This window comes from Agelaius phoeniceus, chromosome 9 (assembly GCF_051311805.1).
Source record: "Agelaius phoeniceus isolate bAgePho1 chromosome 9, bAgePho1.hap1, whole genome shotgun sequence".
Classification (NCBI taxonomy): Eukaryota; Metazoa; Chordata; class Aves; order Passeriformes; family Icteridae; genus Agelaius; species Agelaius phoeniceus.
In genome coordinates this window covers 34,980,852-34,997,078 of record NC_135273.1, presented here as the reverse complement: position 1 = coordinate 34,997,078, position 16,227 = coordinate 34,980,852, and the positions used below count along the sequence as shown (strand labels likewise).

General features: G+C 42.9%; 2 protein-coding genes across 11 annotated transcripts in view; one reads left to right on the top strand and one right to left on the bottom strand.

The window, feature by feature from the left end:
* The window catches only part of CTNNA3 (catenin alpha 3), a 440,676-nt gene that overhangs the window by 271,128 nt on the left and 153,321 nt on the right, over positions 1 to 16,227 (bottom strand). The window lies entirely within an intron of this gene.
* Positions 1 to 16,227, top strand: part of LRRTM3 (leucine rich repeat transmembrane neuronal 3) — an 85,928-nt gene that overhangs the window by 27,578 nt on the left and 42,123 nt on the right. Inside the window, exon 3 of one of the 7 annotated variants that reach the window (XM_077183552.1) lies at positions 5,363 to 5,413. The exons of the other annotated variants lie outside the window; for them this stretch is intronic. Coding sequence (XP_077039667.1) covers positions 5,363 to 5,368 — 6 coding nt within the window. The 3' untranslated portion in view covers positions 5,369 to 5,413. The remainder of the gene's footprint in view (positions 1 to 5,362; positions 5,414 to 16,227) is intronic. 7 annotated transcript variants of the gene reach the window in all.

Sequence of the window (16,227 nt, the reverse complement as noted above, 5' to 3'; positions counted from 1 at the left end):
CTGTAACCCTGAGAGCTGTAACCCTGGGAGCTGTAACCCTGGGAGCTGTGCAGCCCTGGGAGCTTTGAGAGCAGAAAGGAAGGGAAGAATGAAGTTAAGAGTGTGGGGAGAGAGCAGGGATTAAGTGGAGAAGTAGGACAATGAAGAGGGAATCCAAGCACTTGTGGAGACACAAGGGAGCTGGAAGAAGCAGGTGACTGCAGCTGAGCAGGTGAACACAGCACTGAGTGCTGCACTGAGACACAGGCATGGGGCTGCTCTCTGCCTCTCCTTGCAGCAGTTTCTCCTTTGGAAGGGCACTGCCTTCATCGAGATCAGGCACAAAAGCCTTAGAGACTCACTAAAGCCCTGCAGTTTTATAAATCTAAACAAAAGTGCATGGTGTGTCCTGCATACACTCCAAAGGAAAAAGAAATTACAAACGGATCTTTAAACCTGTGCTAAAAACCAGGAGTGTAGAAAACAAGTCATACAGCCACTCTTTCCAAAACCAACCCTTCACAGCCCCATCTCCACTTCAATCACTATTTCCTTAACCAGACCCTTAGGGGAAATGGAACAAACTGATTTAGGCTGCTTTTAAAGCTACACCCTCAATGCCTAAAGCTGTACTGGGTGCCCTGCCTTGGAGAACACCTCAGTCCATGGGTACCACTGCCCCTGGGTGAGCACATGCCCTGTGAGCAGGCTCTTCATGGCCTCAGCAGGCTGCAGCTGGGCACCCCAACACTCCTGCTCTTCCTGCCTGCCCACCCTTCGCATTAAACACAGCCCTGGGACAAGAAATCCCTCCACTGCTGAGAGGCTGCTCAGGACACTGAAGGCAGGCAGGGATCCATTTTCTGCCCAGGCATGTTGGGCAGCTCACAGTTAAACCTTCTGCTGCAAAGCTTATGAATATTTTTCTATTAAATTCTAGCAGACAGTTTTTGAGCAGATCTACTTACAGACTACCACTGTGACTTCCAGCAGAAACATTAATTTAATATGCTATGCTAGTACTTCCCTTACAACAGCAAGAGAGCAAAGAAAAAGCTTTATAATGCAGAAGAGATCTGGATTTAGCAATTAAACCTTCATTTGTATTTCATTTAGCAATATGAGAATTCTGCCAACATCTTCAGAAGGCTTTTAATCTATCTGCATTAATGCACAGCTCATAAGGCAGCAGTGCTTTCATTTCACTAAGTACTCTAGTGCAGCTCCAGTTGCTGCCTCAGCTGGCTCATGGGGAGAACATTCCCTTGGTGTCACTGGTTTGTCCCATCAGCTTCAGGGAAATACAGCAGAGGCAGCTCCAAATGCAGCTTCAGAGGAGCTTGAACACATGACACTTGTTCCTAATCAGAAGCAGATGATCTTTCCAACATTCATTCAGTGACCCAACATTACTGTTCAGAGAAGCAAGAGTAGAACATGGAGCAATTTCTATGTGAAAACAAGTCTTTCAAAACCAGGGATGACATGATTGTAACCCATCTATTTTTTATGCTTTAAGAATTACTTAGAATGTAAAAAGGAATGATGCAGTGTTTCCTTTAAAGCAGAAAGGAATAATGACATTAGTGACATCATGATATTAGTCAGCTACCAAAAGGGCCCCATGTTCAGAGTGTCTGAGAAAGCCAAACCATTAAGTTAAAAAAAAAATCCGAGGGAGAGTTTTGCTCAGAAAGATGCTTACAAGATCTGTATTGCCTCATTATACAAATGCAAATTCAAGGATCCATGAAATATGAAGATTAGCTCAAGGAATGTGTTCCCTGTCAGCAGTGCAATAGAAATCCATCCTGCTTGCAGAACAAACCTGCTGGACAGGAGCTCTGCACACAGACACAACCTGCATTTTCTTGTCACAATTAGGATTGCCCAAATCATGCACATCTTCCAGAACAGCCTCTTAAAACTGATTCCTTATTACCAACCCCTCTACTGTCAGCTTCCCATACATTTATGAGTGATAATGCTTTCCTGGCCTGAGTCACAAACTTATTCTTTTAAAACGTTTTACATCTGTATGCAAGCCAAACTGGCTATCTTCTTGAGCAGTCAGGAAACTTGAGTCCTCCCACATGACTCACCCAGATAATACTACTATAATAACCTTTTTTTTTAATATTTGGAATTAAACATCAAGACAGAGCAATTATTTTATTGATCATCAATACTGAAAACAATAATACAAATGAAAATTTTATTTATTTGGCGTTACAATCCACCCTCCCAACATTGCAAGATCAGCAATTACAGTACAGAGCAGATGATTTGTTGTGAAGAGTTTTCCCACATCCAGAGTTGGGCTCATGTCTCCTTCCAACGTGCTGTAAGTTGTTATAAAGAAGAAAAAGCTGCAGTGCCAGACTGTGATGCCCTTACTTATACTGGCTAATGATGACCAGTGGTGTTTCCTGAAACTCCTATGAGCACTTGTGTCCACAGGAGCTAAGGACACCATTGTCTGATCTGAAAACACAGCAGGCTGGGAACAGAATAGAAAAAATGACCTTTTAGGAGAAACCGAGCTCCTGCACATTTGAGTGTCTCCTCCAGCCTGGAGAACACAGGCTAAGGAAGAGCATTTCAGGGAGGGGAAGCAGCAGCAGCTGTGCTGGGACAGCAGAGACCCCCAGGAGATGCAGAGTTCTCACTTTAAAGGGGCACCCTCAGGTAACACTCGGGTCTGTCATGTCCCTGTGAGCACTGCTAAAGATTCCCTTCTCCAGGGGGAATCTGTACTTAGTCTGACAAAGCATCAGTGAGGTTTCCATGCCCTTTTTGTTCCAGGAAAAGATGAAGACAGATAATTTATCTATTTTCCCTGGGACACTGTTTCAGAAACATTTTTTAGAAAAACAGCTCTTAAGCCCTGGGCTGTGCCTGTGATAGGCAACTAGAGAGAGACAGATGGGGTGTGTTGGGTGGCTTTGGTGTGGTGTTTTTTATTAAATCTGTTCTTTTCAGAGCAGGTAGAGCTATGATTTCAAGTTTATCACCGTGTTCCAAGTGTCTTAACTATTCAGTTACCCACTCTCTCAAATAACTTGGTCCCTTTCATCCAGCTGATGTTGTTTCATTTTCAGCTTAACAAAAAATAACCACATAACAAAAAGTAACCACATAACAAAAAGTAACCACATTTCTCTGTGCTTTTGGTTCCCTTTTTAACGATGTCAGCTTTCCAGAGCAACTGCAGTGCAAAGCTCCTGTCCAAGGCTCCTGATAACCCTTCTGGCTGCAAACCACAGCAGCACTGAGAGCAGGCACCAAGGAGCACAAGGGGAGCTGCAGGGGTCAGCAAGGGAGCAGAGAGGTGGAAGGAGCAGGGCTGGAGGCCCAGGGCACCAGGGCAACTTCCAGGGAAAGAGAACGGAGCCTTCAGGCAGCCCTGCTGCTGACAAGGCAATCCAAAGTTTATGTACTGTCCCAAAGCCTTCAGGAAAATTAGCAGAGTAGATAATGAGAGGGAAACTCTTATCAAGGAGGAGAATTTACTGATCATTTCCACTCCAGGCTGCAGCTTCACAGTTACTTCAGACTGACCTAATTACAGACTGTTGAAGACAACTGTCTGATTTTCTCTCTCCCTTGCTAGACCTGGTACTGAGCACACTGAGCAGGATTTGGGGTTTCACACAGGGCTGTGATTCACTAGAAAAGTAATTGTTGAGCATTTTCAAATTCTTAACAAGTTACTGCTAGGCTGGATCAGCTCCCTCCCTTGGCTCAGCCCAAGCACCTCAAGGGAACATTAGATTAAATGAAGTATGAAACCCCATCTGGAGAGAACTCAGCTCCACCTAGAGAGACAGAAACACCCTGGGTCCTGGGCAGGCCTCCACCCCCACAGCAATCCCCTGGTTCTGATGGAGTCCCAGCCTTTCCAAGCTGCTTTCCAGGCACTTCATCCTGCTCAGCTCTTTCCCACACAGGAGGCTCCAAGGCAGAGAGGCCCTGTGTGCTACCAACTGCAAATAAGCAGTTCCAACATAGCAGTGTGCAGGGATGACAGATCTCAGGCTTCCAGAAACATGACACAGCTTAGCAAGATGTCAGCAAAGAACATTTGGCTATCAGTATTCCATAAATAGCCAATTTGAAAAAAGCTGTTCAAGTTCTAGAAATCCATCACTTTTCTATTTTCAGGGGTTTTTTCTCATTGTTTCATATAAATGTTCAGAACAGACTTCATACTTCTAAGATCTAAAATGGATGTCTTTGTGGTTTTGGGCTGGAAGACCACATGCTTCAGAGATACAAATGGTCAGAAACTAATCTGTGTGATGAATGAAAAGAGGAATCAAATGGCAGCAGCTCCAGGTCTGCAAATCAATTAGTAATCATTCAAAAAATTAAGTGAGAATATATTTATAAGCAGAATTGCCGTCTTCACTTGTTTGTAAATAAGCAATTTATTTATTATCAGCACCTGCTCAGACAAGCCATCTTTGAATTTTCTCCTTGGTGTTTCTCAGTGACAGTAAATGGTTCCAAGAATTGCCTTTTGGCAATTCTCTAGGCCCTTGTCCTTGCTCAGCTGCTCAAAAGCCACTCCTTCTTTGGGAAGAAATCCTTCCCTGGGAGGGAGCTGAGGCCCGGGCCCAGGGTGCCCAGAGCAGCTGGGCATCCCTGGATCCCTGGGGCAAGGATCCTGTCCAAGGCCAGGCTGGGACAGTGGGAGGTGTCCCTATGGATGTGCCACTGAATACTGAGAGCTCACCCCTGCAGAGAAAGGTTTAGGAAGTCCAATTTTGCAGAATTTCTCTGGTCATTTCCTGAGCCATAATTCTGACAGCTTCTTACCTTACCTGCATTTGCCAAGAACACTGAAATAACTGGAAATACCCAGCATTTTCTTGGATCATTGTTGCCATGAATACACCACACTACTCAAGTACACTCCAGTCTAGCCTGGGCTCCTCAGAACTCTCACAATTTATTAGGCAGCAGAGAAAGTTCTTTATCCTGCAGGCACAGAACACTTACAAACAAGGCTTGCATGAAAGATGATTCTTCACTTTGTGCATTCCAGTACAATCTGTTGTAGGATGATGAATAATAGAAGTAATTATAGCACATGTCTTAATCCCATCTAAACCAGCTTCTTGGGCTTCACAGAGAAAAAATGAAAAGGTTATAGGAGATCATTTAACAAAGTGGTTTTTGAGATTGTCAACATACAGTCCCTAACATAGCTGCTTTACTGAAAAGTGGAATCAGATTACTCTTAAGAGAAGAAAAAGTAGTATTTTCCCATATTTCTTAAACACCAGGAAATATCCTTCCCCTTTTCATTTCCTATTAAAATAAAGGTGAAGTTAGTGACGCAAAGAAAACTAATGCTGTAAATTATTGACCTCCATAGGTCTGAAATGATGGCTGGTACCACTGAATCCTTGAAACATGGTTGGAAGAAGTAAGTGGAAAAGTTTTCTACACTACTGTAGAATTTTCTAGTGGTGTGAAAGTGAAGTCTTGTGAAGTCTTAAATATCTGCCTGACAGTATAGACAGAAGTGATTTACAACAACCCAGTTCTATTCAAAAGTAGCTTGCACTGAGCTGACTGATCTTCATTTAACATGATTACTTAGCCATGAATTAAAGTTAGAACTCTCTGCCTTTTCAGTATGAAACTCAATTTATCCCAGAGTGTCTTTCACACTTGATGAAAAATGAAAAGATAATTTCTTTCTGTTTCTTTATGCAACGTAACCACAGTGAACATGTATTTGCTGCAACATTTCATTACCCAGGCTAACATGCAGCATGGAATACCCTAGCAGCACGTTTAGAGAAAAGAGAACTTTTTAAATGTCACTGAGTTTAAAGAGACAATTGGACTAAGATGAGTGAAAAATTCATTTGTTCCTTCTCCCTGAGGACAAAGCCATTGTTTTCTTCAGTGGGAAATGAAGAGAAAAGCAGGGAAACAGCTTTGCAAATGAGGATGTATAGAGGCCTAATTTACAAAAATAAAGCAGAACAGTTAATTCCAATAATTTCTGCCAAAAAGCAGCTTAGGTAGGATTCTTACAAATCTTAAGCTTCACAGAACCCAGAGCTTCTGAGAAGGCCTGGAGTGCCTGTAAACAGTGCATTCCCAGCAGAGCTCTTGGCAGCTAAAGGCCCCCCTGGGAGCCTGGAATTGGCTGTGCTGCTGCCAGGGGCTGGATACCCACACACAGGAGCAGGCATGGGCACACTCACACTTGCCATGCTCAAAAATGCTCTGCTGTCACATCTGCCCAATTAGGAAGTAAATGAGCACACAGTGTAATCTCCCATGCAGAGGTGAGAGCAGAGCAGCAGCACCTGTCTGCATGGAGGGCAGGCACACACCCACCCTGCTGCCCAAAGACCACACAATCCACAATCCACAATCCTTCCACCAGCACAAGGGAAAGGCAAGCACAGTAACTTCAGAAACATGTTTGCAAAGTGGTTTGGATTTGCCATGCAAGCAGGCCTTTGGTTCATACAAAAAGAAATAAGACTTCTTAATTTTAAATGAATACTAAGTTTAAGCAGTGCAAGCCAGCATAATGTTGAGGTATTTATTGCTAATATGCTGATTAACCATCAACCAGAAAAAAATCAACCAGAAAAAATCCCTGAGCCCGCAGCATACTACATAAATAGAACTGCCTTCAGTGGGAATGCTGGATAAAATCTAATACAGGACATAGCTCAAGCTGTAAGCCTAAAGAAATAGTCTTCCTGCTATTTAAATGGGAAAACTGGTCTCACTCTGAAATAACTTCCATGAAAGTTAATAGAAGATTTGCCAGTGTTCTGCCATGGGAATTGGACAGTGCCTGAGCTCTATTCCACTGCCAGAGGCCATCAGTCCCTCTCCCTGTGTTTTCTAATGCACCAGGGAAGGCAGCGGGCAAAGGAGAGAGGGATTCTGATTAACAAAGAAAACAACCCTCTGAGAAGCTGATTCCCATAACAAATATCTCAGAAATTCTATGATCCCCTCTAAGATTCACCCTGAAGGATTTAAAAAATATCTGAGAACAGGTCAGAATAAGGGTTAGAGATATTAAAACTACCTAATCCATGGTGCATGACTATTATGGATACGGGTCATTAAAATTTATGTGCATGAGACATTGTAATCTTTGCTACTTAATTACATTTCAGTAGAACTGTGGATGAATGGGAGCATCTTTAAAATTCTGCCCCACCATTCTAATTAGCCCGGCACACTTAAATTTAGGAGGGAAAAAATCAAGAAAACCTGAAAATAATGCTGATGGGAATGATTATATTAAAAATGGAATTGGGGGAGGAAAGAACAGAGACCAGAGTTACCTTCAAGTTGGATAAGCAATTAATATTGGCTCCAGGATATTTTCTGTAAAGCACAGGAGGTCTAGCAGAATTATTTCACCCAACTGTTGTGAGCTAACACACTGCACTCAGCTGCAGATACTGTATTTTAGAGAAAAGAAAGAAAAAGGTAAAATAATCTAGAGAAAAGAAAATTAGAATAAATATTCTTTTAAAGTTACCTATGATGTGTAGAAGCAGTTGCATTCAGAAAAGACTGATAGAAACTACACAGCATTTCCCCACTTGACATTATCATTAACAAACTGGGGTGGGGGGGGGAACAAACAAGGGGAAAAAATCCAGTTCTTTGCAATCAAGATTAGGCTGGGTGACAAAAAGGTCTTTTTCAAACTCCATCTGCAGTTTTCTCTTCAGCCCTCAGTGCCTCCCCTCCCCAGGGAAGACAAGACAGGCTGGTGTGTAACAGACCCTGTGGAGAAGCACAGTGCTGGGCACTGGAGCAAGCACAGTCTGCACTCAGAGCAGCTCCCAGTCAGTTCCACCCCAGCTTCTGAGCTGCCAGATGTTGGCAGAGAATACATAAGCTTCTTACCAGCCACAAATAAACCCCACAGTTTATCTGAGGTTCTATGCAACTTTATTACTTCTGACATGAGGCTATCAAAAATATAAAATATAAAAGTAGTCTCAGGCTAAAGCAATGCAATGGATTACAAATTTGTCAGTGTAAGTAGAAAACCAGGCTTTAAAAAAAGATTTGCATGTGTACAAATGATACATACAGAGGAAGGTGGAGGATTGCCAACAGATTAGCAGATGAGGTGAACAATGAGGTTCCAGGACCAAGGAATGACAAAATGCCCTAGAAGTTTCTCTCCCCTGGATCAAACAGTGAAATCAACACTCATTCCAGTAAAGAGAGATTCTAAACCACTAAATATAGAAACTACAAATCACAGATTCAGCACAATGAGTAATAAAGATGCCTCAGAAATACAGGAAAAACCGAAGTAGCCAGATATGATGTCATGGAACTCATTTAAAATCTACCTAAGGCTAATTGCAACAGGCCAGGCTCAAGCACCTTTCAGGATAAATCAAGTCTATCTGCTCACTGCAGGGTAAGGAAACATGGTGAAGGGATAACACAGATTCCCAATTCCAGGCAGATCCCTTAACTGGGAATAAATTCAGCTTTTCAAGGCACATCCTTCTCTACAGAAATGGCACAGTTGTATTCCAAGGCAGCTCAGTTAGGAGGCTGCTGCTGTGGCATGGAATTGGGCAGCAGTGAGTGAACACACAGTTCCAAGTATTTTAGGCATGCAGAGCTGTTTAGAGATGACTGTGACCTTTTGTCATGTGTAAATACACATAGTTGGAAGGTATTTAGCTTCTAGAGGCTACAAAAGGATAACATTTAGAACAAGTGATGTGCATGGCACTGAGTTGTGGAGTCCACTTTGATACCTCATGTGTCAAAGTTAAAAAAAAAGTGCTACCCCATCAGGGAGTTCTGAGGTATAAAACAACCTTTGCATGAAGGGACTAAAACTTACAATAACCTTGCCTTTTTAGCATATCTGCCCCTCAAATCCCAAGAGCAACTGGAACCAGACTTGCATCTCATGTCCCCAACATACAGCACAGGCTCCAGACATAATGGGCAGATCCAAAACCTGATCCTTCCAATGAAAATGCAGTTAAGGATTGCCATTTAACAAAACCTTTCTGATGTTCTCACCTTCCTTCCACCTGCTGCCAGTGAAATTAATTCAGCAAGCAGATTGTGTAAAGGCAACAGATTATATGAGTTTAGTTTTCCTCCCCTGTGCCATGTACTATTTCTGCTACCAGCTGGTTGGAAATGCCACCTAGGCAGTCCTGGTGAAATCATGGAACTTGACAGCACTTTGGAATTCAAAAGCTGCAGAACATGAATATAAAATATGATTAGAAATATCGAAACTGTGAAAGAAAATACAGATGGATTTCCAGAACAGGAGACTTAGACAAGTCTGATTAAAGGAAATGTGAACAGACAGGATTTGTCTGAATCAAACATGGCCCTGCAGCACAGGACAGCCCATCTCATCCATGGGACTTGGACAGTTCTTAGGTCATTCCAGCAGCATGCCATGTTGCTCTTCCAGAGCCCAAAGGTGTAAGAAATGCTCTGAGAAGAGCAGCCTTTGTTGTAGTGCATGTATGTAGATCCTACAATGCCTAACAGCTGCTCTTTGCCTGGATTAGGCAAATCAGGCAATTTGGGGTTCTCCTGTATCGAGAAGAAACTCCAGTTCTCCATTTGCCCATATCATGAGGCACTAAAACTGTTATAAATGTCTTATCTACAATGACTGAATAGTTCTGCTTCTCAGTCCTTACCTAAATTCTCACTTCACACACCAACTGCCATAGGTCTGGCTACAACTAAACTCCATTTCATGTAATAGAGAAAATAAACTGAAGCAGAGAACTGACCTTTGTCAGTCCTGCAGGTCTCTCTCCTGTACCTAAACCAGGAGAAAAAGGTAGGCCTGGCTAATCCCAGCTCAGCTGCTGCTGAGACTGCCCAGTCTCCAGGAGAAGCTGCCACTGGAAGCTCACATCCCACAGAAGGGCACTGTGTCTGTGCAGGCTTCCCACCCAGAGCACAGTCCATGGAGCAGCCAGGCTAGGCCTGAATAAAGCACTGCACATTAAAGCAGCAGCAGCAGCAGCAGCAGCACACCTAAATGCAAGCCAGAGCAGCTCTTGGATCAAAACCCTAGACCTGACCAGCAGCTCGAACTTTGCAATGTCTCAGTGCTGGACAGCTCCCCTAAGAAATATGCTGCAAGCTCTGTGATCTCCCTCTGCTTAGAAGGCTGCTAGGATGCAAGCTGGGCCAGAGTAATGCATCCCATGGGGAGGCAAAGGCAGCCCCATCAGGAGGGATTTTGTCAGGGGGAGGGAATAGCTGTGTGCCCGTGTACCAAAGGGGACTGACAAATGAGGTGTTTGCACAGCACCATGGGTACAAAGGTTTTCTGCAAGAGACAAAGTGTCTGCAGCAGCTCCTTACATTTGTTTCCAGATGTTCTCAGGGTCTTCTCCCAACAGGTGAGAGAGACAGATATGACAGGTATGATAATGGGTCTTTGCAGAACTGCACATTAAGGCAATCTGTGAGCAGATCTCAACCAAAGAGTGATGGCACAGATCTCACAGGCCAGAAAAGCAAGCAGTGTCAGCCAGGAGTGTTCCATGTGAATGGAATGTACACAGACAGAGAACAGCAGAGACACAATGTCCTGAGAGCCTTTTCCCTGTGCCTGACATACCCTGGGACTTCAAACACTGAGAGCCCCAAACAAAACTGCTCCACAGCCCCCAAAGGTGTTCCCTTCTCCCCACATGCAATGTAGAACCATGCTGAAAGCACCCCTGCTTGTGACAGGTGCATCTCCCCTGAGCCTCAACGTGCTGGGCTCACACAAAGCACACAGGGCTCACACACACACACACAATGCTCACACACACACACACACACAGGGCTCACACATACACACTGCTCACACACACACACAGGGCTCACACACACACAGTGCTCACACACACATGGCTCACACACACACACAGGGCTCACACACACACACACACACACAATGCTTGCACACACAATGCTCACATACACACACAGGGCTCACACACACACAATGCTCGCACACACAGGGCTCTCTCACACACATACACACACACACACAGGGCTCACACACACACAATGCTCGCACACACAGGGCTCTCTCACACACATACACACACACACAGGGCTCTCACACACACACACACACACACAGACACACAATGCTCACACACACACACACACACAATGCTCACACACACACTGCTCACACACACACGGCTCACACACACACACAGTGCTCACACACACACACAGGGCTCTCACACACACACACACACAGGGCTCACACACACAGTGCTCACACACACACACAGGGCTCTCACACACACACACACAATGCTCACACACACACACAGGGCTCACACACACACAGTGCTCGCACACACACACAATGCTCACACACACACAGTTCTCATACACACACAGGGCTCACACCCAGTGCTCACACCCCTTCCCAAGGGCTGTGCCCTCCCAGGGGCTGATTCCCACCCAAGTGCCTTCCCAGAGGCAATCCCAGAGCAGATGGGAGCAGCAGCAAGAGCTGCCAGGTGTGTGTGGCCAGCCCTTGGCACAGACTGCACAGCCACCCACTGACTGTGCAGAGAGCTTTGCCTTCCTTCCCTAGCCGTGCCCCAGGAAGGCCAGCTCAGGACAGGTACAGCATTTCCCAGTACATTACAGGGAGCCACCATCCCCTTCTATTTTGCATACAATTCATTGCTTTGGACTTGAAAAATAAACACATGCATTAAGATTGATCTTCCTTGTAATTACACACCAGCCCTCTTTCTAACTTTATCAGACATTTATCAGATTTTTAGCTGCAGGTTACTTAGGAAAGGTCTTATTCTGCTGCCATTATTATTGTCAGGTAATTCAATCACATTTAATGGCATGATTTGTTTAATAGGATGCTGCCCAAGATGAGAAAGAATGGATAAATCCAGCTCCCAGTCAGGTTTCTGCCTGGTCTCAGCTGGAATTATGCCTTTGCTAACCACACACACGTTACATGGTAATTTTCTTGCATCCTTCCCCTGTGCTAGCTTTTCAAGTGGTTCTTAATTAGCTCTGGCTTATTTATGAAAGCATATTTTGCTAGACTTTCCCCAAGAGCTTTAGTAAACAGCTATATTAAGCTTGTATTTACTTATCACATCTCCTGTAATGCTTCCAAACAGGAGGGGGAAGGGGAGATCGTTTAGAGGGGCAGAGCTGTGTTTGGGCTCTGAAGGTTACTGCCACTTGTAATCCATCTCTTCAGCCTCATTTCCTTTGGAAATCATGCTTTGCCAAGCATGCCTGTGTGCAAGTGTCCATTTGTCTCCTTTCTCATTGGTTTTCAGCCAACTAGCCTATTTTGGCCTAATTTAGTGGAAGGCAAAGCTCTTAAAAATACAAAATTCTTACGAATTCTGTGAACAGAATTTAAGAGAGCACCTCTATGAACATTCCCATAAACACCAAACATCTGGTAATGCTTTCTTCCCCACACGCACTTCAGCAGTGATCCTTCCATGTCCTCTTGTCACTTTTAACCTTTCCTGTCCTTTCCTGTCACTTTTAACCAGTTTAAAACCTGCTTAAACTGTTTTGGCTTGTTCTGGCCCAGTATCTTTTATCTGATTTTTATTCTGGAATGATAGAAGGTGGCACAATTTGTGTCATTAAAACTGAAAGTTCTACAGGATAAGCAAATGAACATGAAATTTAAAAACTGAATTTTTACAATGCTTGCCATTAAAGCACTTAGAAATTAAATTAAACTAAATTGATCAAAAAATTGAGTTGCAAAAATAATTTCACTCTTTTTTAGATCCCTGAAAATTTCAGAAGTTGACTAGAAGTAGGCTAAAAGGGAAAAAACTTAAAATATTATTCAGTATTTCCCAATTTTAAAAACATTCTTATAATTAACTTTTTTGCATTGAACAAAGAGGTTAATGAGAACTTTTTTTTTAAGAAAATATGCTGATTAAAATATAACTTTTAAATCAACACATTAAAAAAGGGTCGTGTAACTAGACAGCACTTCCATTCCACAGTGCCAATGCTCTGTTTAACTGAATGGAGTAAATAAGCTTTCCCCTATTCTTTTGACCTTTTATGAGTTGTCTTCCATGAATAAAACATCTTTCTGATAGACACCAGGGTTTTCTAAACAAATATCAGTGTTTTCAACTCCTGTGAAGATTCCTCATGCAGACTCCCCACTGCTTCAAAAGAAACCTCCTGCATCTGTAGCCTTCAGTTGTATTTTAGTTTCAGGATATATGAAAGCTAGAAGCTATGGCAGACACAGACAGAAATAAAATAAATATGTACTTCAAAATAAAAAATGGACAAAGGCTACCTCCAAGATTTTCATTTAAGTTCACTGAAGTGAATGGAAAAAACCAACAGCATTGAATCAAGTAGGATTCCACCCACATGGTCACACCACTGGATGCTGTGGCTGAAAGCTTTTTGAAGACTTTGTGTCTCTTAGAGAACCACCTGACATCTCTCAGAGCCACTTCAACAGCTCATGTTTACATTAAGCACCTTTTAGGAAGATTTCTCCTAAGTTTTCACTCTTAGCTGACAAATTTCTCAATAATGTCCCAGAGCAGTCATTGCTTATTGTAAGTCAGCATCCCCTGTGGCTGACACTGCATCCTGTCCAGTGCTGGTAAAGGCCTTTACACAAACACAGGAGCCTTGGAGGGAAAGAAGGGACACATAACGTAGGCACAGGCTTGAAATGTACTCCCATGACTCTTTCCAAAGTCCTGAGAAAGTTAGCCAACTCCTCTCCTTCGACTTCCCCCTCTATAGAAAGGGAATATTAACATTTAATGACTTGGAGGGATATGATGAATATTAAGGCCCACTTGTACACTGCTTGAAGGCTGAAAACACTATCTAAAGGCTAAGTATCATCCCCATCATCAGAAATTCATGGTGTATCCTTTCCTCCTCCGTATATATGAAGGCAGGAAATTATCTTACCAAGGAGATTGATGGCACCTGGAAATTGTAGGCAGCCACCCTCTAAATTATGGTGCATGAGTCACTTCAAGGTATTACAGTTCTTCCCTCAGTGAGACTGTATCGGCTCAAGCCAATTGTCAGACACTGATTCTGGGGATGTTTGTGAGGGAAACTGCTCCTGCAGATGACCTGGAGTACACAAAGCACCTGGGGCAAACCTCCCAGCAATGGAAGAGCTGCTGGCTGTGTTTCAGGGTGCCCATCCCAAAAGATGTATTCCAGATCACATCAGACAGAAGCTGTGCTGATTACAGCACCTGCAGCACCAGCACAGCTGGGTCCAGACCTCAGATCAGATCTGTTCCACTGTGCTGCTGCATCTCTCCACTCCTCTTTTCCCCATGGACATCATTACCTCTGCACGCCCTGGTGGGGAAAAAAACAGTCAAGAAACACAACTTCTGTTGAAGGTACTGTAACATATCAGGTGGGGAACTGCCCAGACAAAAGAGATTTTAATCAAAAAGCAACTTTAGAATAAGAACTATTTCTGACTCTTTCCAACAATTCACAGCAAGTTTAAATATTCTCAGCAAGTTTGAATTAAGGTCGTTTCCTTGATGTTAGGGGAGCTCTGCTGCTAAACAGGGGATGAAGGTCAGTGATTTAAGCTCTAAGAAATAACTAAAGCAACAACTGAGATATCTGTAGACAAAACTGCACTGAAATTTCTTTCATAGCTTCATCTTTTGGGGGTCTGTATCTGTTAGTCTTTGCAGGAAGCAGCTTCCCTCTGTTAACTCTGTCACAGCCACAGTGAAATGCTTGAGCCCTTTGGGTTTGATCTTGTGTAAGTGAAATAATATTGAGTGACATTCTATAGAGCAGTGTCAGCAGGTTTGTTAACTTTAGAAAACTACATCAGCATCCTTGAGCTATCTTGACACCCACCCTGTGTGCCCAAACTCTCATTCATTACTCTGGAAAACACCATGAGACATTCAAGGGTTTGCCCAAAGACCAAGGACCTTTAGTTAAAAATATATGTGTGTCCCAACCTCAAAATGTGCTCATATGCATCTCAAGAACAGAATACTAAAAAGGAAACAACGAAATCCAGAATGTTTTTTCTTACCTCACCTCATAAGGCTGCAAAGTGCCTCAGATTTTGGTTTTAGACTTTAAGTCTGGCACTTTGACTTCAAGGGTTAAATTTGAACTGCCAGGATACATCCTCTTCTGAAGGCACTGAGCAAGTTCAACAGTGCTGCAAAACTGGTTTCTTCACTTTTCATGTTATGGCTTCTAGACTTAGCAAGCCCAACCCTTTCAATCCTTCCTCACATGAATTATCATCCAGGCCTCTTATTTCTCCTGTGTGTTCACGTCCTAACAGTGATGCCCAAGCCCAACACAATGTATTTCCTTTCCATAACTAAAGAATAACCAAACTGACCTTGTCCTAAGCAGGATTATTCTAAATTTTTCAGCAATCTCTGTTACCTTTGTAAAAACAGATACGAGCCTCCCATCTCCTGAGATTTTGTTGTGTGTGTATTCTCCCAGCACACAATGGTGAGAAAAGTGAATTATATGTTACTACGTAAAAAAAAAACCCAAATCTTGCTCTCTTGGCTCTGAGGAAAAGTCTGAAAATTTGAAATGAGCAGACACTGAAGACTCCAAAATTGAGGTGAAAAATAAAAATAACTTTTAAATACATTTAATTACTTTAAAATTCCTCATCTCCATTTTCCAAGCCTTATACTCTGATTTTGGACAGTCCTGTTCATGACTTTTGACCATTTCTGAAAAATTGCCAGAGCTTCATATAAGAATCAAGCAATAGGCATCCCAGAAAATTCTTTTCTCTGCTGCATTTAGAATAACAAGATGTCTACTGAGCTGGTGTTCTCCCAGCACTGGAGTAATGCAAATCATAAGCAACTCAATCCTTATTATGAATTTTATAACTTGGTTCTTAACATCACTTTGCATTTCCTTTTCCAAAGACAAATGAACGCTGTCACACACGGCCCATTAAGAAGTGTGCTAGGGCACTTTACACACCATGATTGATGTTGGGAAGAATACTCTGGAAAAACTGAAGCTGAAAATCTCATTTGGATTAAGTTCTTCCATACAATCTCTAAAAATGAAAAATGGTTTAAGGCCAGAGAAAGCAATTTCCACAAGTATTTTCACTGTGCACAAAAGACATGTGAAGTTCTGTCTTCAGCAGATGCAATTCTTCAATTTAACATTGAT